At 38.0% G+C, this 22,997-nt stretch overlaps 2 protein-coding genes across 4 annotated transcripts; one reads left to right on the top strand and one right to left on the bottom strand.

Annotated features, from left to right (window-relative positions):
* On the top strand, positions 7,194 to 10,259 carry LOC109227201 (GTP-binding protein YPTM2-like). Its single transcript, XM_019392266.1, has 8 exons — positions 7,194 to 7,334; positions 8,243 to 8,315; positions 8,931 to 8,978; positions 9,059 to 9,106; positions 9,325 to 9,396; positions 9,483 to 9,638; positions 9,757 to 9,860; positions 9,941 to 10,259. The coding sequence occupies exons 1-8, from the start codon at positions 7,321 to 7,323 to the stop codon at positions 10,035 to 10,037; spliced, it is 612 nt and encodes a 203-aa protein (XP_019247811.1). The 5' UTR covers positions 7,194 to 7,320; the 3' UTR covers positions 10,038 to 10,259.
* Positions 11,430 to 16,271, bottom strand: LOC109227199 (U3 small nucleolar RNA-associated protein 25). Of its 3 annotated transcripts, none has more exons than XM_019392263.1 (7): positions 15,851 to 16,271; positions 14,484 to 14,805; positions 14,259 to 14,324; positions 14,037 to 14,169; positions 13,490 to 13,648; positions 13,161 to 13,208; positions 11,430 to 11,962 (listed from the first exon to the last, which is right to left on the bottom strand). In XM_019392263.1, exons 1-7 carry the CDS (start codon positions 16,029 to 16,031, stop codon positions 11,789 to 11,791), a joined length of 1,083 nt encoding a protein of 360 aa, XP_019247808.1. In that variant the 5' UTR covers positions 16,032 to 16,271; the 3' UTR covers positions 11,430 to 11,788. The 3 variants fall into 3 exon arrangements, with proteins under 3 accessions (XP_019247808.1, XP_019247809.1, XP_019247810.1); XM_019392264.1 differs by having other exon boundaries at positions 14,268 to 14,324; XM_019392265.1 differs by lacking the exon at positions 14,259 to 14,324.

The following is a 22,997-nucleotide window of genomic DNA, read 5'->3' as shown; positions in this document are numbered from 1 at the left end:
GCTATATGGTGAGACGTGTGTCACCACATACGGACCTGTCCATCTTGATTTGAATTTTCTAGGGAACAACCTAAGTCTACTATTATATACTAAGGCTATGTCCCCTTCATGAAACTCCTTTGGCTTAATCACACGATCATGCCACCTTTTTTGTCTTTTCCTTGAAAATTCGCGCATTTTCATATGAGTCCAGTCTAAACTCCTCCAATTTGTTCATCTACGCCAACCTGTATTCACCTGCAAGACTAAGATCAAGATTAGGCATCTTAATTGCCCAATAAGCTTTATGTTCTACTCAACAGGTAGGTGACACGATTTTCCATATACTAGTTTGAATGGTGAAGTCCATATGATTGTTTTGAACGCAGTTCTGTATCCCCATAGAGCTTCATCCAACTTTACAAACCAATCCTTACGAGAAGCACTAACCGTCTTTTCAAGAATTCGTTTAAGTTCACGATTAGCCACTTCAACTTGCCTACTAGTTTGGGCATGGTACGGGGTTTCTCTTTTGTATGTGACCCCATACTCAGACGACAATACAGCGAACTTCTTGTTCACAAAGTGTGGCCTTTGTCACTGATAATCACTCGAGGTGTCCCGAAGCGGGAAAAGATGTTCTTCCATAAAAACTCGCACACCACCCGAACATCATTAGTCCTAGTAGGGATTGCTTCAACCCATTTAGAGACATAGTCAATGGCTACTAGGATATATTCATAAGAATGAGACGATGGGAACGGACCCATGAAGTCAATGCCCCAAACATAAAAAATTTCACATATCAGAATGGAGTTAGTGGCATCGCATCCCTCTTGCTAATGTTACCTGCCCTTTGACACTTGTCACATGCAGCTATATACGTCAGTGCGTCTTTGTACAAAGTAGGCCAATAGAACCCAGCTTACATGACCTTTGCTGCAATGTGATTTCCACCATAGTTTCCTCGAGTTGCTCCATCATGGTAATGAGAAAGAATACTTGCCATCTCTCCTTCAGGCATAGACCTTCGAGTCACACCATCTCCACATAGTTTAAATAAGAAAGGGTCATTCCAAAAATAACTTTTTACCTCACTTTGAAGCTTCTTTCTTTGATCACGAGAGAGGTCACGAGGCAACCATCCACTGGCCAAAAGGTTGGCTACATCAACATACCAAGTCGGCCTTTCGGAGACCGCAGCAATGGAGAAAATCTGCTCATCAGGGAACTCTTCTCTTACATCAACTTTTTTAACTGGAGGTGTCTCTAGTCAAGAGAGATGATCGGCGACTTGATTTTCTGTGTCCTTCCTATCTTTGATCTCCAAGTCAGACTCTTGGAGCAATAACACCCACCGCATCACACGCGGTTTGGACTCCTTCTTACTCAACAGGTATTTCAAAGCTGAGTGGTCAGTGTGTACAATCACTTTGTTCCCACCAGGTATGATCTAAACTTGTCAAAAGCAAAGACCACAACAAAGAACTTTTTCTCGGTAGGAGTTGAGCATCATTCAACGTCTTGCTGTATAGTAGATGGGCCTAAACATCTTATCTTTTCTTTGCCCCAAAACTGCTCCCACAGCTACATCACTAGCATCACACGTTATCTCAAATGGCTGCCTCCAATTAGGTGTCACCATAATTAGAGCACTCACAGACTTTTCCTTAATCAATTCGAATGCTCTTAAGCACTCTACATTGAAATCTTTCGCTAGCAATGCAGTCAACGGTTTGGTAATGCTGGAAAAGTTTTTGATGTACCTCCTATATAACCCAACATGTCCTAAGAAACTCCTTATGCTCTTCACAGACGTCGATGGAGGGAGCCTAGCAATTATATCAACCTTAGCTCTATCAACTTCAATCCCATGTGCAGCCACTTTGTTGCCCAAGACAATTCCATCTTTCACCATAAAGTGGCATTTCTCCCAGTTAAGAACCAAGTGAGTGGTTTCACAACGTTCAAGAACGAGCTCTAAATTCTTTTGAGCAATCCTCAAAGTCATCACCAAATAGGGTGAAATCATCCATGAATACTTCTAGACACTTCCCGTTTAAATCGGAGAATATAGACATCATGCACCTATGAAATGTGGCAGGTGCATTGCACAATCCAAACGACATCCTCCTGTAAGCAAAAATACCTGAAGGGCAAGTGAATGTGGTCTTCTCAACATCTTTTGGGGAAATGGGTATTTTATTGTAGCCTGAGTACCCATCCATGAAGCAGTAGCATCCATCTCCAGCCATTTTCTCGAGAATTTGATCAATAAAGGGGAGTGGAAAATGGTCTTTCCTTGTTGCATCATTCGGCTTTCTATAATCAATGCACATTCTCCACCAAATGACTGTTCTTGTGGGGTTTACTTCATTGTCTTCATTCTTCACCATTGTCATGACCCCTTCTTAGGTACAACTTGGATTGGACTAATCCATCGGCTATCAGAGATCGAGGAAATCACTCCCGCATCTAGCAAATTGATGATCTCCTTGTGCACTAGCTCCTCCAAATTTTTGTTCAACTTGCATTGGGGATGCACCACTGGCTTGCTTTTTTCTTCTAACAGAATTTTGTACACGCAAATAGCTGGACTGATTCCTTGAATATCGGCTATACTCCAGCCAATGGCCTTCTTGTGCTTTTTCAGCATCTCCACCAGCTTTTGCTCTTGTTTACCTGTCAAGTCAGCAGAAATAATCATAGGAAAATTGTTAGTTTCAAGAAAAGCATGTTTCAAGTGAGTAGGGAGGACTTTTAATTCCACATTAGGCTTAGAAGCCTCCTCTTTTAGTTCCTGATCATCAACCACTTGATTCTCAATTTCAAGAGCTTCAGCCTCTTTCTTTAATTCAGGATCTTCATCCTCCATTGTGGTAGACTGAGTAATACACCTCTCTAGAGTGTCCCCCACAAGCTTGTCAAACTTGTATTTTTTAGCCAATTCACCAACAACGTCTAGCTTGAAGCACGAGTAGGCAGACGCCTCATCGCTGGGGTATTTCATCATCCTCTTCATCTGGAACACCACTTTTTCATTGCCCACTTTGAGCATAAGTTGCCCCTCATAGATATCGAGGATAGCTCTGCCTATACATAAAAATGGCCTCCCTAGAATTAGAGGCAATTCCTTGTTCACCTCCATATCCACCACAATAAAGTCTACGGGGAACACAAACTTATCCACCCGTACTAGAATATTCTCAATGATTCCCTCAGGCAAAATGGTGTTCTGGTCAGCCAGTTGTAGGGACACTGGTATTGATTTGATCACTCTAAGCTCACCTTCCAGCTTCCTGAATACAGACAGAGGCATGAGATTTATAAACGCACCAGAGTCATAGAGGGCCTTGTCGAATCTCTCACTCCCCAACGAGCATGATATGATGAAGCTTCCTGGGTCCCCATATTTTTGGGGAATTTTGTTTTGCAGTATGGCACTGCAGTGGGCATTCAACTTGACCACTGTTGTCTCCTCTAATTTTCTCCTGCTAGACAGGATTTTCTTCAAGGATTTTGCATAACCGGGCATCTAAGTGAGCACCTTTGTGAAAGGAATGTTCACGTAAAGTTGCTTGAGCATCTCCAAGAATCGCCCAAAACATTTGTCAAGTTTCTCCCGCTTCATCTTTTGAGGGAATGATAGAGCCGGCATATGTCTACTTTCTTTAATCTCTTTTTGTACCCCACTACTCTGGCCTTTCTGCTCTTCACTCTCTTTCTCTGCTGGTGTCTCGGTCTGCTTGTTCACCACCTCAGGTCTAGATTTCACCACTAGGTAAGTCAATGTTTTGCCACTTCTAAGAGATACAACTTTGATTGTTTCGTTAGGGTTCTTTTCAGTGTCAATGGGAAGAGCCCATGAGCCCTCTCAAATAACAAATTTGTAATTTGTCCTATTTGTCTTTCTAAATTCCCGATAGTCGTGCCCTGAGCCTAGAATTTTTCATCTGTTTTGTTGATGAACGCCTTCATGAGATCTTCCATACTAGACTGATTTGGCTGTTGTGGTTGGTATTGTTGCCTCTGTTGGTTCTGAAAACCTGGTGATCCTTGACCTTGGGGTCTAGGATTATCTTGCTTCCATGAGTTTAGACTCCTACTAGGTGAACTCCACGAAAAACCTGGATGTCTTTGACCCATAGCATTATAGTTGTTCTCGCCATGGTAGTTTCCTCAATTAAAGTTCCCCACAACGTTGACTTCCTCAGCTGATGCTTGACACTCATGTGTAGGGTGTCCCATTCTACAAAAGTCACATGCTGCTTGTGGCTCACTCTGTACCTTGGCCAATGTCAGCTTTCTTATCTCCTTGGCCATGGTGTCTAGCTGGGCTTTCATGGATGTGTTAGAGTCCACCTGGTGAACCCTAACTGATTTTATCCTGTCATTACTCCCAACAGGCCACTGATTAGCATCCTCAGATAATTCATCAAGGATTAAGACAACCTACTCGGGAGTTTTCTTCATTATTGGACCTCCACATGTAGTATTCAGAGTTTATCGTGAGGAAGGTATCAGTCCATCCCAAAAATCCTGGAGTTGCATTCACAAATCAATTCCATTGTGCTGACACTTTTTGAATATCTCCTTGAATCTTTCCCAAGCTTCGAAGACCGTTTCTGTTTCCTTCTAGTAGAAATTGTGGAATTCCCTTCTAAACTTCCATGTTTTTGCAGCTGAGAAGTACTTGTCAAGAAATTTTGTTGTCATATCCTCCCATGTCCTGATCGAACCTGTGGGTAAGCTACGAAGCCAGTGCTTCACATCACCTTTCAATGAAAAGGGGAATGCCCTTAAGTAGACTGCATCGTTTGATACTCCATTGTATTGGAAGGTGTTTATGATCTCTTCAAAGTCCATCAAGTGAGTATTAGGATCTTTGTTCACATTCCCTTTGAAAATACAGTTGTTTGGGATAGTTTGAAGCAAGCTTTGCTTTAATTCGAATTTTTTTTATTCTATGGGTGGAGGTCTGACACTTGACAGTCCTTGATTGTAGACTGGCCTAGCATAATCATCCAATGATCTTCCAGGCCTGGGTGTTGCATTCTCGAACTGGTCTTCAACAAAAGGTCGGGTTAGATTGAATATTTGACCCCCATTATGTTCGACAGTCTCATCAGCAATTCTCCGTGCAGCTTCTTGTTGTGTTGCCTCTCTTGCAACTAAGTCTATTACGTCATTCTCTTCATTTGCCATGGTATCTTGAGTCAAAGTTTGACCTAAGAAATTTTCTATTAATTCTCTTTCTTTTCTCAGTTGTCGCATGTGTTTCTCCAACTCTGATTCGTAGGGTATCACTTCCCTTGAAGAGGATCGAGTTATACACCAGAGAAATCAAACTTGTATCCTGCACACAAGTGAGAAAATGTGAATACAAGTAAATTTTGGTTCCTGAATTAGTACTAAAAACTATTTTAAACACTATTGATTGCCAATCCCCGGCAACGGCGCCAAAATTTGACGAGGGCAAAACACAACACAAAATTGATGCTCGCTAACCAAAGCTAGTATAGATTAATTATCGGCTCCATAGGGATTAGATTTAAACAGTGTTCGAATAATCTCCAGTTGATTACTATCCAGAAAAATTAACACCTGAATTGATGACTATTGCTATGATTAACTACCAAAATATAAGCAAATAACAATTGATCACAAGAGACTGCATATGAGCATGAAGAAAGATCAATGAAGGAAGTAAGGGTAATTAACTAGATAGGTACACGATAACTAACTCGGAATCCGATTCTTGAGTTAATTCACTCTATAATATGATTGATTCTCACGAATTCAACCGATAAACATATTACACTTGAAATTAATATTCCTCTTTCGATTAAACATTAATTTCATTATAAAATTAATCCAACTGAAACACGGTAAATAATTACAACAATAAAACGGAAAAGGGTCAAAACTACCCCTGAACTATTGGCTTAGGGCTAAAAATACCCTTCGTCCACCTATCGGTCTAAAAATGCACCTGCCGTCTATTTTTTGGCCCATTTCTACCCTTATGACTAACAGTCAACACCAAATACAAAAACAGTTTATACAAATATCACATGGCATTTTCTCATTGGTTGAATGTAAAACCCTGACTCCAATTAAAAAATCTACCCACATATAAACGTTTTTGGACCCATATCCCAAATCTAATTCTTTTTTTTTGTTAGTTTTTTAATTGTTTTTTGAACCAAGCTCTTAGAATTTCAGCAATGAATTCTTCTTCCTAGTTTCAATTTTTCAGATCAGGAATACTTGACTCCCAGCTCAATAATAAAATCAAATCAGTTTTACGCATCAAGTCGTCAAAGAATTCGAAATCGTAAACCAAATTAGAGCTTGAACATATCAATAATGATGGGTTCGAAGTTCTTTCTCAATTTTCTAATCTCAGTGGCAACTAAGGAATTAGAATCAGTTTAACTACTTGATAGTTAACTTCAATTCACTAACACAATCCCCATATCTGCTCAGGAGCTGAACTTCGAGTTTCACAGTATTAACCAAAAAAAATATTTTTTCAAGTCAACTGGGTCGCTTGAAAAAAAATAATTACAATATTTCTCAAGCAACATATAAAGTTGTAACCAGTTAAATTCACTTTCTATAAGTAATTTTCAATCAAACTTCAAAAATCCTTTTAGGAAATGGGTTTTAGAAGTTTTTCCAACAGTGATAAACGAGAACAGTGAAGTATCTTTTTGGATTTCTTTGTTCTTCTTTTGTTTTAATTATGTCAAGTTAAAACTAAAAAAATTATAGGAATAATCCTTTAGCCTAAACTCTTGATATCAAATGACAGCAATGGGTGAAGTTTTTAGGGTTTGGCTTTGAGTTTGAGTCCGAAAACTTTAACATTTGGGTGAGTTTATTTAAATAGGGTGTGGGTTTTAAATTCGACCAATGAGAAAAAGCCACGTGGTATTTGTATAAACTTTTTATTCATTTAGTGTTGACCGTTAGTCATAAGGGTAGAAATGGGCCAAAAAATAGACGGCAGGTGCATTTTTAGACCGATAGGCTCTTTTGGCTACCTATTTGAATCACGAATTTAAACTAGAGCATAAGATGTGAAGAAATTCAATATTAACCCCCTCTTTCGATTAACTCAATTTATTTTTATGTCTAACCGTATTCCACGTGGAATGCATTCGTTTTAGTTGCCATGTCACGAAACCCACCTCTACAAATCCAACTCAACTTCCAACAGTTTAGCCCTCTTTAAGAAGTCCAACTTTCGCCGTTCTATTTCATTCATCTTCTCTTTCCTTGCCGGAGAATCCTAAATATTTGTTGTTTAGACCGATCTCATACGTTTTAGCAGTCATGAATCCAGAATAGTAAGTTTTTTCTTCTTTTTTATTGCTTCTTAATTTCAAATAGCATCTGCTGTTTTGTTTTTAAAATTCGTGATGATTTCAGTTGTTGTGCTTTTGATGAATTTCTTTTGGATCTGTTTTTCTGCTTTTGTTGAGATTTTTGTTTGTTGTTGTTGTTGTTGTACTGTTATTTTACTTGTCGGTTGAGCGGATATTCTAGATCGGTGAATCATCGTTACGGATCGGAAAAGTAGCTTTGGCAGTTGAGTTATTGTTTTGTTTTGGTTTTTCTCCTTGTGTTATTCCACTGAACATATTCGGCCTTCAATTTAACCAAACGTGCTGTTTTAATCCTTGAACTGAACTTAACGGTGTTAACATCATCATTAGTTTAGAAAAAGGTAAAAAGTAATCTTCTTGAATACTAAGCAAATCTTGCATAGCTACAAAACGGCACTTTGAGAAAGAAAGAAGCCAAAGAAAACGATGGAGATTATAAATAGAAAGAGAGGGAGAAAGGACTAAAAGTTCAAGTAAAAGAAGAATTCCTCATCAGCCAATCCAACATATCTCTATAATTGAACTGTTAGCTACATTCATAATTTTTTCCTTTTCAATTTCCTCCCGTTATAGTCTGAGGATCATAGTAGGAGCGGGTTTTGTTCCCTTACATGGGGAAAGGGGAAGGGGATAGTGAGAATTCAATCCACTCCTATTGCTCCCATTAGATTATAAGCCTTGGTGGTAGTAGAAGAGGGTTCTTTTCATGGAAATTGTGATGTTTGATTGTGGTTCTGAAACCATTGGTGCTTTATGGGCATTATAATTATGGATGTTGATGATACCTGCACTGTGCTATATTATATTCATCTTATGATTTATTTATCTGAACTCATATAGCTTATCTGATGTTGTAATCTTCCATGCAGCGATTATCTTTTCAAGCTTTTGCTTATTGGAGACTCTGGCGTTGGCAAATCATGTCTCCTTCTTAGATTTGCTGTAAGTAATTGCATTATTTCACTAGGTTTGCTTCCCAGTTGAAATGTGATGTGAATACCTTTTCCTTTTGCCTCATCTAAATTTCCTTTTTTACTGGTGCATATCTTATGGGGTTTTGGAATTACTTTTGTTTAATCTTTGCTTGATGATTTAGAAGATCATCAGCCGAGCTTTACTCTAGTATATACATGTGTCTGGCTGTCTGTGTATGCATTTTCTCATTGAATTTTTTAGCTCGCAGATGTTCATCTCATAAGAGATTGAGGAACCTTTTAACTTTTTCTTTTCGATGATCTAATATCACATATAAATGATATGTTGGGAATATATTGGCAGTCCTTCAATCATCTTGCAAGCCATTTGAACAGAAGGGTATCTCTGAGTTCCACTTTGGCCTGAATATCGAGATTGCATTACCTTCAATTGCTGTTGAATGGAATGATTTTTTATGTTGAATTTACTACATCTTATATCCTCATTTTCTGATTTGAATTTGTCATTTTCATAGTTTATATTGCTTGTAAACTACCCAGCATTTTTGTTTTAATGTATAACAATCTTTATAGAAGAAAAATGGGCTTTTCCTTAATTTTTCTGTTCTTTTCTGTTTTCCAGGATGATTCATATCTTGAAAGTTACATTAGCACCATTGGCGTGGACTTCGTAAGTGATCCATCCACTCTGTATAATGTCTTCATAATAAATGGTTGCAGGATATCAGTAACAGTTGCATTCTCTTGTAGAAAATCCGCACAGTGGAACAGGATGGAAAAACCATAAAACTTCAAATTGTAAGTATTTGAACTCCAAGTGCCTTGGTAATTTACGTCATCGAAGGGATTGCAATTAGCCAGAATCATTTAATCCCGTGTTGTTTTCCATAAATTGAGAGACAGAAATTGAGTTAGAACCCGCAATCTACTTGATAGAATCTATAAATAATATGATCCATTCTCGACTTGTTTTAGTTCTTTTAGACGCTAATTTTTCTCTGCCCTGTTACATGCAGTGGGACACCGCTGGTCAAGAACGTTTTAGGACAATCACCAGCAGTTACTATCGTGGGGCTCATGGCATAATTGTGAGAGATACATTCTTTCTCATACTTGTTCATGGATTTCATTTTTTATTTATCAAGGAGATCTTATTCTGATGGCATCTCTTCAGGTGGTTTATGATGTGACTGATCAAGAGAGCTTTAATAATGTCCGGCAATGGTTGAGTGAAATTGATCGATATGCGAGTGATAATGTAAACAAGCTTCTTGTGGGAAACAAGTGTGATCTCACAGCGCAAAAGGTAGTTGCCACTGAAACAGCTCAGGTAAGGAGTCGTCCACTACACCTTTATTCTAGACTCTGTCCCTGAAACTTGGGAGAGGATGCCTCTGTCCGCTAGAGCTTATATTATATCTTAATGGAATGCTTAATATGCAATGCAGGCTTTCGCTGATGAAATTGGTATTCCTTTTATGGAAACAAGTGCAAAAAGTGCGACCAATGTGGAGCAGGCTTTCATGGCCATGGCTGCTTCAATTAAGGACAGGTATCGGAAATCGGACATTCGTAGATATACCTCTGAATCTCTTTGTAAGGATGACTTATTACGATTCTTTGCTTTTGTAGGATGGCCAACCAACCCGCAGCGAACAATGCTCAGCCTCCAAATGTCCAGATCCGTGGACAACCTGTCAACCAAAGGAGTGGCTGCTGCTCAACTTGAAAGGAATTAGCACGATGATACTTCTGATGTGGCATGTAAAATTAGTCCCTCAGTAGTTTGATGTGAAGATACTATATATTTTTCAGCCTTTTGCGAAAAACCCATTCTTTGCAAAGTATTTGATTTTAAGCAATATTTGTACAAAAGCTAGGAATATTGGTGGAATTAATAGTGTTTGCTTTCGTTCTATACTTTGAACCTTCATCTGAATGATTTAATCAATCGTCCAAGTCTTTACTGTCGTAGTTGTCTGATCAGTTTCTCTTTGGGAGCTACTGGTTTTCAGCCCTCGTGTCTACTCTTTGAGGTGGTCAATCACTGGGTTCCACGAGGTGGCATTGGGGTATTGCTAAGTGGAGTGAGGTGTAAAATATGAAATAGAGAGCTGCTTGAGATCGAATTGAGACCTAGGGATGATATAGAAAGAGATCATGGCAGTTGTGAACAATAGGATTAACCTGCCAACAAAATTGCGACCTTATATATTGCGGCAAATGTTCCATCTTTTTGCATAAAGATAGTGTCTTGACCAGTTTGTACAAACCTCGACTGCGCGTTAGTATTTGCATATTTTGCTTTTAAAGTTTGATGTTATCACTTACAAGTTACAACGAAGGACTACAACCATTTTGACAATTTTTAACAGACTTATATATGATACAATTCCATATGTAGTGTAGGGTAGTTTTATATATTAGGATCTTTTACGGAAAGGGCTAGTTAAAACTTGAATTCAAGTATAAGTTAGAAATTGAATACAACTCTGAATGTGTAAGTTGTTTAATTACAACAATACAAAATGTAAGACACATGGATTTCATTCTAATCTTTAAGACTTTACTTGGTATCAAATAAAGTTGTCACCTCAATCACTGATCCCAACTTTAGTATGCTGCTTCTTGTGTTAAAAGTCAAAAATGATACTGACCCCTATACTACGGTTGATGAAACTAGCAACTACATTAGTTTCTTAAAAACCTGAACAAGAATCCACAAGAGGTCCATGTCCAGAAAAAATGCAACTCAGTGGTTATCGCTTGAATTTTGAATTCACTCGGTAGGGGACAGAAGGAAAGTGTGTCATATACAGACAACTTCAGAGATTTTGCTAGACTTACAAGAAAAGTTAGAGAGGATGTCTTCAGCATACATGAAAGAGCACACAACTCTTAAATGTGCTTAATTTTAGATGAAATGGTTACAATTTCAACATAATGTCACAGCATGCAGAGGTTCAGATGTTCAAGCTGAAGCATACCAAAATATTACATGTCCAACATTGGTTCGCCAATTCATGAATCAGCTTTTGGGTTAAGTTAGGCCTAATATCTATTTTCTTAACATTGTCAAAGACAGTTGCAACGAGAATCACAAGAAACCAGATTAACAATATTGGGTGAACAAAACCAAATATTAGACACCTACCAAACAATGCTAGCAAAAGGAACAAAATTGTTTTATCATAACTTCAGATCAGAAACTGATCACTTAACTAAAATAAAAAATGTAAAAGTAACCCTAACGCCTATATGAAGGAAATGGTATTCGTGCATGTCAAAAGTAAAGAAATACTGAGGGCATGAAATCCCACAAGTCATCTAAATTTACACTCTTAGATGAGCTATGAAGGTTTTCAGATAATTCTAATACAGGAACTGCCAAAGACTCCTGGAGATATCCTGCCATCACTGAGCCCACATGATAAATGATGCAAAAAGTGGACTCGAGCTCAGATGGTAGGTTCTGCTTCCTTACTTTGCACCCAAAGAAGGGAACTGTCGAACATCTTCAATGGATGGTGCTGAAACACTGTTGTTACCAACAAAACCATCTCTCCCACGACCACGCCCCCCCCTTCCACGGCCACCTCGGCGATAGTAACTTTCTCCATCAGCAGGCAACAGAAGCTCGTTAATGCTTTTTGTCTGCAAATATTCAAGAAAAATTAGGCTCACTACAGAAGATATAAAAATTTCACAGTTCAAATATATTGCATTCAGCAATTGGTCTACCACTTATATATGGTCGCTGAGAAGTCAACTTATTGAAGATTCAACTAAAGGTCACACTCTATCAGGCTCTTCAAGGATTCACCGAGCTTACTCACCCCAGAAGATATGTTTGATTGCTACTGCCTCTGGCTTTAGGAAAAAGGTTCACCAACCTTAAGGTGCATCCCTTATTAAACTATAGCCAAAATACCCTTACGTGCCCCAGCCATTCCCTTACCCACTAAGGCAAAGAGAATGTTACTAGGAAACTATTGAAAATAGAAGTCAGGGCAACAGAAATAAACCTCGAAACTTGGAAATAACTTTACCAAGAGCCCATAACTATGTAACATCTGGAACAACACAGAAGCACATCATAAACAGCTTACTTAAGGAATCCACTAAATTTGCCACATGACCACCAACACTTTGCAAAAGCTAACAGCAGAAGCAAGACCAAAGAGATGATTTGACCCAGCAATGATAGGACACATGTAATGGACACGTGAACAAATTGGATTATAAAATCCATAGTCCCTAGGGAAGTAAACTGAAAAGCCAGTGCTTGAGTTACTTGATGCAACCTTACTTGCAAGTTGTATCAAGCCAATAAATTCATTAAACAAGTGGATCTAGGATCTGTTCCTAACGCAGGAACCATGATAATATAGCTTTTTATAAAAAACTTTCTGACCAAAATTTGTTAAAGCAATCAGTAATATGAAAATTTATGTGACCTCATTGAAGTTTTACAACAAAAATTCTGCAGGTAACAAGTTCGATATGAACATTTGACCTTCTCTTACTTTTATTGACCCATATATCGAGCCCTATTTCTTTTTTAAGGTGGAGGGAGAGCCTTCCTCCCTCGCCCTTACTATTGCATCCACCCGCATAGATGGGCATGTAGAAAACTTCCCTCCCTCACCTTTGTATCATACTCCGTACATCAATGTGAAGGGAGCAAGAAGGTATGTGGAATAGGTTGACAAATGAAGATGCCAGACCACAAATAGCAGTATAACTATCAGATAACGCAGACATCCTAAAAGATAAAATATACAACAAAACATGTAGTCAGCTTCTGAGATACCAAAATAGATGTTTCACAGTACTAAAGAACCTAAAGTACCTTCTTGGCCTTTTCCACTACCTCCTTACGCTTGTCTTTCTCGGAACCCTGTCAATATTTTCAAGCACAATTAACTTACTAATAGAGAATAATCGAGTACTTAATAGCCAACACTATAGCAACTACAATCAAACCTCTCTATAACAGCCTCGTTTGTTCTGGATATTTTTGGATATTATAGCGAATTGTTGTTATAGAGAACCTATATTATAACAAAACATGACTTTTGGTTCCGAAAAAACTTGGATTTTATGGTGAAGTATTGTTATATAAGGATGCTCTTATGGAGAGGTCTGACTGTATATAGTAGCATATGCCAAGCAACTCACCAATTTAATGAAAACCTCATCATCACTTTTCTTGTTTGACAGAAGTTGCATGGACTCAAACTCTTTGTCCAAATTAACCTTTCTTTCCTCGGCCTTTAGAGCCAACAAACCTTTCCTCTTCTCTTCCAATAACTTCTCATACTCTTCTAGGGTCATTTCCTACATATCAAGCAAGTAAGATAATATACTTAAGCAAATATGAACACTTACAAGTACAAGATAATATAATATGCAAATAACAAATCCATAAGCAATATGAACAAATACCAGGCAACCTAATCCCCTGCAATAGATGAAGGTTAAAATGCAGTAGTCCACCAGATTTCACATATCAAATTTAAAGCTGTTTCAGTTAAACAGCTGCATGTAATGTCCATGACAGGATGATATCATTCACCATAAAAGAACTAGCAAGTTTCTTTCTTAAAAAGAACTAGCAAGTAACCAAGATAAAGATAACGCACGGAGAGAAATTAATTTGTAACAGCAGAAGCAGACATGTTAACAAGTGGAAACAGCACAGAAAAAAAAAAAAAAAGATAGTTACCTTCTCCTCAGGTTCCTTCTCTTGTGGCTCAGCTGCAGGAGAGTCCTTGCTGGCATCTTCAGCATCTGCCTGCCCAGCTTGTTTCTCGGTATCAACAATCTTCTCTCCCTCGTTAACAGGCTCTTCTTTCTCCCTGAACACGGATAGAATACAAAACTTATACAACTACAAGAAACAATAAACATGATGAATAAAGAAAGAAATTGAGATGAAAATGTTCACGGTGCAAACTCATCAGCGGGAGTTCCCCAATTCCCACGTCCAGCACCCTCTCGTTTAAATTCATTCCTATACAACAAGAATATGGGTGCAATTACACTTACTGCATTCAAGCAATCAAGTCATACCAGCTAAATAAGCAGCTAAGCACATTGCAACCAGTTGATCCCCCAGAAAAAATTGTGGAATGTGCGTAGGTCATTTCAGAAGTTCCTTTAAATAACTTACCCACGTCCAGTTCCACTTCGTCGCTCAAACGCTCTCCTGGGGCGTTCACCATCTGCAGCGTCACCATTGCTGAAACCACCACGGCGGCCACCGCGGAACTCCCCACGAGGTCCTCCGTATCCAACTCTCCTTTCGGAGTGCTTCCCTGACTCTCCATCTTCTGAAGCTTTGTACCCTCCAGAGAACCCATTACTGCTGCCAAAAGTATTCTCACCATCAGCAGGATATTGGTTAAACCCACGGCCACGACCGCGGCCACCAAATCCTCCGCGTGGACCCCCACGGCCTCCTCCACGCTGGCCATCGTTCCTGGCTTCCCTCACTGCTCAATAAACATCAGAAAAATAAGAAACCAGGAGAATCTCAACTGGACGACTCATGAGTTGTGAATGTGGAGTATAACAGAAGAACAAAACGTCTGCATTGTTTTCAATGCTTCCATACAAATTAAAGAGAGAAGGTCAGCAAGAAACATCAGGCTCATGTGACTGTACCGGGTGGGCATGTGTGTGAGAGGGAGAGAGAGGGAGAGAGAGAAAGAGAAGGGGAAACATTAAGACCATAAGAATGGACATTTCTCTTATTCAAGTACAACTAAAATACCAGTCAAACAATTATTCATTAATAATCAACTAGTTGAACATTCTCCTTTACGGTTACTAATAAGCTACCATACCCAGCTAAATAACAGACAAATCGTGCATAAAACTTGAAGAAACTATCATTTATCACATATGACCTAAAAATATCACCATGGTAAAGAGATATAAACTGTCCTATGACCTAAGAGAGGATTGTAGACATAAATAAGTAGTAGTCCTCAGTTGCAACTATTTCATGACAGGAGATGATAAAAGGGAACAAGGTAGCTTGAAATCACAGGAGATAAAGTTCTCAAAATTACTAAAACTTCTTCGAATCGATGCAAACTTAGCCAAGAACATAAAATAACAGAAACAAAACTTCTTCAAATCAATGCAAACTTAGCCAAGAACATAAAATAACAGAAACAAAGCATCTATGAGACTACACCAACTAGGCTTCAGGAGTATTCTGGTAGTAGACTTGATTGTCGTATAGGGATAAGTGTGACACTTAGAAAGACTCTAATTTGCCTTAAAAGACCAATTACTTAGTACTCCATTAGAATAAATTGGACATGAAGAGAGTACAACATATAAAAAGGACATATATAGTCAACCCCAACTAATTAGATATTCCAATGGATTTAATCATTGATTATATGACTTATAACCGAGGGAAGAGAAAAAAGCATACATTTATCAACTTATCAATACTAGACGATAGACTAGACAACATGTATCAACATGTATAAGCGCACATAATTAACAGAAAGTTGAAATTACCAGCCTCAGATGGAGGGAGGGGCTTAGAGGGCAACTTAGCAGCAGGCTTAGATTGTTGAGCAGGTCCCTTCTTTGGAGCAGAAGCAGGAGAAGGAACCTGTTTTTGCTGCTCAGCAGCAATTAACAAGCTTGGGTCCTCAGCATCATCGTCCAGAAGGTCAAATGGGTTCACAGTTGCCATTTTTCTTTTTTGGATCTTTTGCTGATTAGATGGAGAGATACAAAATATTTTGTATCTAAAGCTTGAAGCTTTAGCAAAGATTTATTGCAAACATATAAATCCCTATTGATTAGAATCCATTGGAATAATGGTGTCTTGTAAAAAGCTTAAACTCGTTTTAGAAGAGAGAGAGAGAGAAACGGAGAGAAGAGATTGCGAAAACCCTAGCCAAAGCGGCAGATAATGGAGGGAAGTGAGAGTGAACCTAATCTTAATAAACCCTAGTGGAGTGGGGATTGGATGCGGGAAGGTTCACTGAATAGTGGGCGTGGAGTGCATTTTGGTTTTGCCGGGTTTGTTGGGCTTTGACATTTTTTGCTATTTTGGATTCAACTGCTTCATTCTTTAACCGGAAATTATCAATTTTATAAGTATCTCATTATAAAAATTGGCAATTCATAAAATATTATTAATATTAGCCAAAATATTACCAATATTAGCCAATTAGCTATTTATAGCAAAAAAATATCAAATTTTTGCTTTCTTTTGAGTGGGTGTTATTAGAATAGATTGGGTACATATTAAAGAGCTTGAATTTCAGTTTTGGGATAATTTGGTAAAGTTTTGAGATGGTTTGAATTGAAAATTCAAAGTAAAAATTGAACATGAAAAAAAAAACATATGTGTATCACTTGCGTATCACATATGTATCATATTTGTATCAATTGTGTATCACATGTATATCCATGTATACCTGTGAGTGAGATATATGCGTGATACATGTTTGATACACGTGTCGCAGAAGAATTTTTTGAACTCGATTTAATTACGAATTTTGATAAAAACCCAGTCCAAATCACCTTCAATCTTCCTCAAATTTTGTATATTGACTTATCTATATGTTTTCAATGAATTTCAACTATACCTATTGAAAAAGTTTCTTTTTTGCTTAGATTTTTAGAATATTATATATATATTATATTATATATTATATATATATATTATATATATAATATATATATATATATATATATATATATATATATATATATATATTAATATATATTATTTGTATTTCATCACTTTATTTGCTACTGTCACGACCTAATTCTGTTATAGCCGTGATGACACCCTGCACCGTTACTAGGCAAACCAATAGTGAACAACCTAGTGATTTCCCTTTTTTAGTAAGTTTGTTAAGTAAATAACTTTCCTTAATTTAAAAGATTTAATAAACAACATGTTTAATAATAATTAATTAAAACGAAAGCAACTAGTGCAGTTGTTGATACCCAATTTTTCCCAAAAAATATTTCAAATTGCATATATGTCTTCAAAATCATGCATCGATTAGCAATTGATATTTTTCCATAATTTTTCTATATTTTTATTAATTTATCCAGCATTTTATTTCCAAGAAATAATTACAAAATTACCTCACAAATGATTTCAAAAGCATTTCTTGATGTAATGTATTATTTTGGTCCTATTAAGACCAAATTATTCCAAAATTAGCCAAATTGGCACCTTTTTGCTATAATTGCAATAACTTTGCAATTATAGCCCAATCGCATGATTTTGTACTATTTTCATCCAGAAATTAATCATGTGTATTTTTTAAATACTAAATAAACATTTTTAAATTATTTTCTACGCATGAAATTCATTTTTATAACTAACACGTATTTTTGTAAATTGTTTTAATTAATTTACATTGGGTATTTAACAAATAGCCACTTTCATTTCAATTATAGCCTAATTAAATCAGACCCCAACCCAATTAAAACGGCCCAAATACCCCAGGACCAATATCTTATCCTACCCGACCCAATCCCTTGTCTAATCTGGGCCGTTGATCAATTTTAATCAACGGTCCAGATCTCCCCTTTCCTTAATTAACCCTAGAGACTATCACCCCCCCCCCTTCCCCCCTCATTTCTCTCTTTCACTCTGCCGCTACACTCTCCCCTCACCTCTCAAATTCTCTCTACTAAAACCTAAAGCTCTCACCGGTCGTCGACTTGCCGGTAACTATGGTGGTCTCACCTCCATCCCAGCCCCCATGGCTCCGTCCTACGCCGGGTTACTGCTGCCTTGAGGTCCTCAAAGGAACCAGAGGCAGTTCAACTCACCCCCGTGGTTTTTCATGTCATTCTCAGGCCAATATTGGCCTGTCCGAGTAAGATCCTGCCATCTCCGGCTAGAACCTCTGGTTTCTATGCCGATTCTCTTTCTCTTCGGGTTATCTCTCTGAAACCCTAACTATTAGCTCTTGATTTCTTAGATCTGTAATAGATCTGGGTATATTCCGAGTTATTTTGCTGTTTTCCTTAAAGATTTTCCGATTTTTCTAAAATGACTCTTCATCATCAAACCAGGGTTTCTTAACCTCTTTTCAAAATGGCTTTTCCTTATGATGTTAGTATTAATCTATGATTTTCACTATGTTTAAACGTTTATTTGAGTTTTCTCTTTTTATCTGAGTTATTATGTTGAAAACCCTAAGTTTCTTGGTTTTAATCCTGGATTCTGAGTCTGTTTTGTGATAATATGTTCGCTTAATCTGTATATGTGCTTGTTTCTCATGAGCCTTATGATTCTCTGTGGTTTTACCCTATTTTGTTCATCAGTGTCTCTGACTTTTACTTCTTCCGCCTATGTCATGTTTATTCTATTAATTCATGCTATGCTTTATGTGAATCCCTAATTTTGTGTGATTTACCTTATTTGGCTTATTAGGGTTTCTGATTCTTGCCTATTATGTGTTTATTCCGCTTGTTCTCATAAACTTGTGTCAATTTCTCCTAAATCAATACTATTTGCTATTTTTGAATCTTTGAATCTCTGTGACTGATCCTTCACTGATTTCTTGTGATATTCTCTACCGACTTTAACCTTTAAGATATTTTCTTACCTTAATCTATGGTCGAGCATGCTGTCAACTGATTCTTAAGTATTTTCCTTGATTAGAATCTGCTAAACCTAGTCTCTATTACATGTTGTGTACTTGTACTATGCTGCAAATATTTCGTTATTTGTTATATTCAGCCTTATGTGATTTTCTTATTTAGTATTGCCTGTTACCGTTTAAATTTAACTCCTTAATAAAAGGAAGTACTTATACTGATTTGATTCTAATTAGTACATAGTTCCATAATTACTGTTGAACTATGACTTTTGCCTTATTTTCTACCTGTTTTCAAACTATAATTACCTTGCTCTTTCATTAGCAAAAACATGAACGCGTTGGTTCAAAAACTCTCTCTCACACAAAAACACTCTCCTGCTCTCTTTTCTCTGGTTACTTGCTATTGTTCTAAGTCAGCCGGCTGCAAGCCAAGGCTGATTACTCTACTCTCTTGCTCCTCACTCTGTGTTTACTACCTTCTTTACCGGTATGTTCTGATTTCAATTCAAGTTCCAAAAATAATATGGTCCTTTTATACTTCAATTCATCCTGTTTTTAGTCTGCTTTTACTTATGGTTTTGCTGTGAAACCTGTAGTTGATATGTTTACATTATTAGCAAGTTATGCACTCCCCTTCTTAGGATCAGTATGAACATGCTACCCCCCTCTATGTAGTCTGTCTCCGTGTGATCTTGCTCTATCTGGTTGCTGGTATGAATCTCCTTGTAAAGTAGTCTGCACTCCTAAACTTGTATGATTCTTGGATTGATTTTAAATTATGTTGATCCTATACTGAACCCATTAAGCATTGCTGATTCTGTGACTGTGTCTAACCAGTGTTTCTGAGCATATCTGTACCAATTCTAAAGACTTATGCCTGCGATGTGTTTACCAGTATGTGCTTTACCTGTCCCCAATTCCCATTTACCCCTGTGTGAAGGCTTGTGGTGCTAAACCTGTCTTGGTTCTTTGTTCTATGTGTGATGCTGAACTTGTTTTGGTTCTGAGGTTGGTCTGTTGTTTGTTGATTGCCCTACTCTTTTCAAAACTGTCTTGTTGAATAACCCCTCTGCTGTTTTACAAAACTATTTTCAAGTCTCTTTTCAAATTGTTTTCCTACTTAAACTTTTTTTCAAAACTATGTCAAGCACTCTCACTCTATTCTTATATCCCTAAGTTCTGCCCCTCTAATGTATGACTGCTTAGGGATCCCTATGAGATCCCTCTGAACTCTGATGCATTAGAGCTGGCCCTTCCACACTGCACTTACTCAAATATAGTTGTGAAATCCGGGTGTGAGCACTGCCCGGGATCCCTTGAGGTCCTTAGGGAACTCTGACACACTCGGATATTGAGAAAGGCTATGAAACAATCTGAGCAGTTGAGGTTTTGGAAATCTGGGCCTGCTTGCAGGCTCCCTGTAGTGTAACTTCTTATTTTTCTTTATCTATTAATATAATTCTTTCAATGTTGGTTTGTAATATTCATTGTAAACGAATATTGGGGCTGGCTAGTGAAAAGGGGGAGGGTAGCTATACATGTTATCAATGGGTAGAAAACATGCTTTAGGTTTATATTTTTCTGTATGTGCATTAGAATTCATGTTTAGGACCAATACATGCAAAGCATATCATGCATTAGATACCATGCTCCTAGGTTTCATGTATACTGTTTTCAGCATCTCATTTTGACATCCTTATTATCACTTAGAAATCCTGTTTTTAGGATAAACGACAACATTAAAATAAACTGTTACTTATGCGTATTTTGAAATCATGCTGTAACCTGCTGTGCATTTAGAAATCCTGCTTTAGGAATTCTGCATATAAACCATTCTGAACCTTATATGTGCATATTAGATACCATGTTTAGGATCTCGCTCATACTCGCTCAATCACACCTAGTTAAACTACTAATGCATGAAAAAGGATATAAAAGAGTCTCACGTCTAATTATCTTGTTTAAGTAAAACTGGTAATAATTTTGTATCTTGTAAAACTTAGAACAGCATGCTTTAGTTAAAATATCTCCTACCTTGTTTTAATAGTTCTGGTAACAATTGTGCATTATCCCACGCCTAGGCAAGCCTTAGGTAATCAAATTTCTTATAAAACTTGAAACTGCCTCTTTGTGTTTTACTGTTTAATGGTTAACAGGCTTAAAATCAGTAGGCAAACTGATTAGGCCTCTGCTTCTAAGTTTAAAAAAAAAATCTGCATGTCTCTTGGGTTCTGATACTCACCTAGACATCATGTCTTAGGATCCTGTTTAATAATACTGCCCTTGTTTGTGTTTGAGTCGTGTTGTTTACATGCATTATCTGCGGAGGTAAACCTGAGCCTCTTATTTGCTCCTTCCTGCTTTTATTTGCTAAAGTCCTATGTGTTCTTGCTTGTCGCCTTAGTATTTTCTCCTTTAAACCTTAGGGGTCTGTCTAGAACTGTCTATAGGTAGAGGTCCTAATTTCCTCCAGGACAATTAAGAAGGGACGGGTAACAACACGCATAGAGATCGCTAAATAACATTCGCTTAATAACCGCTAAGGGGTGGGAAGGGTAGATGTGGATATGATGACTACGCGTTAATGTCACGTGTAGCCCCTCATTGAGGAGTGTTTACCGGGCATTGCGTGGGGTGATCCTATAGGCTAACCAACCTAGGACCCCTCCTTCCCAAATTCCCTTTGTCTAAAACTTTACTCTTTTTTATATGTACACAACTTGTTCAAATCCTTTGTCTTATTATTTGAGTCATACAATGTCCAACATGCTTTATTTGCATATGTGTTTCAACTACTTATTTGTTAAAGGACTAATTCATAAGTATAAGTTTGGACGGGACCCACCGTTGTGGACCGAGAGGGGTGCCTAACACCTTCCCCTCAAGGTTATTTCGAGCCCTTACCCTAAATCTCTGGTAATGCAAACTAGTGTAAGAGTTAATCGCTCTAGGTGCCCTAACGCACCATAATCCGTTAGGTGGCGACTCTTCAAATACCCAAATCCCAAAAGGAAACGAGTCGATTCCCCCATGGAGTGTCAAAACCCGGACTTTCTCCGCGAGGAGGAAAAAAGGGGGCGACACAGCATGGCGACTCTGCTGGGGATATATTTAGGCTCTTACCATAACGAACTTATTTTTTATGAATTAGTCAAAGCATGCTTTATCCCGTACCCTTTCCTCTTATTTGAACTTAACTGTCTATTTTCTTTTAAGCATTTATGATTTTTTATTCCTGAAACTGACTTGTCTCCTTGTTTTCTTTTCCGTAACTGTCTTTCAATTATGTAAATACTGCATTTATTTTTCTACGTGCAAATACTTGAGTACATGTTATTAATTGCTGCATAAATCACGTTCCACATCATATTTCACTCGTGCGTATCAAATCATATAGCAACGCTTGATGAGTGGTTGTGCTCTTCCTATTTATTACCCTTAAATTCGGAAAGGCTTATTTACGGTAAAACTAGTCGATCAGCGGTGCAGTCGACGGTTTCGTGCCTTTCCCCCTCAAGTTGTCCGCTTGAGGGTACCAGTCTAAAACCCCATAGTAACCTTACTCTGGTCAAAATTGTGCATGCATCATGGTCAAACCTAGTCGGATCAATTATGTTGTCCACATACTGATCCTTTAAGATGAGCCTTATCCAAAGTCCACCGGGGTTTCCATAATCCCAGCGAACACAACCACGTTTTGTGCATTAATTTGAAGAACTAAATGCCGATATGCTGATCATGAATGTATAAATAGTCGAGTCTGGTGGGGGAGAAAGGCCTAACCCTTTTGTTCTGCAGAAAATGAGGAACGAGGTCCCCAGATTCGGTATGGTTAGCAGCATCCCGCCATTGGTGTTAGATTGGTGGGAGGACCTTTCCTCAAGTGACAAAAAACATGTAAGAAAGTACCTGGGTAACTTGCCTTCCCTGCTAGACATTGAGCCAAACAAGAGGTTGATCGAGGCTGCCACTTTATTCTGGGATAGTGAAAGGGCGGTGTTTTATTTTGGCGGCACAAAAATGACACCACTTCTAGAGGAAATCGGAGGGCTTGCGGGTTTGACTTGGGATAGCCCCGG

The sequence above is a fragment of the Nicotiana attenuata genome, chromosome 6, assembly GCF_001879085.1.
Source record: "Nicotiana attenuata strain UT chromosome 6, NIATTr2, whole genome shotgun sequence".
Classification (NCBI taxonomy): domain Eukaryota; kingdom Viridiplantae; phylum Streptophyta; class Magnoliopsida; order Solanales; family Solanaceae; genus Nicotiana; species Nicotiana attenuata.
The sequence above is the reverse complement of the archived record's forward strand: the minus strand, read 5'-3'. Positions and strand labels throughout refer to the sequence as shown.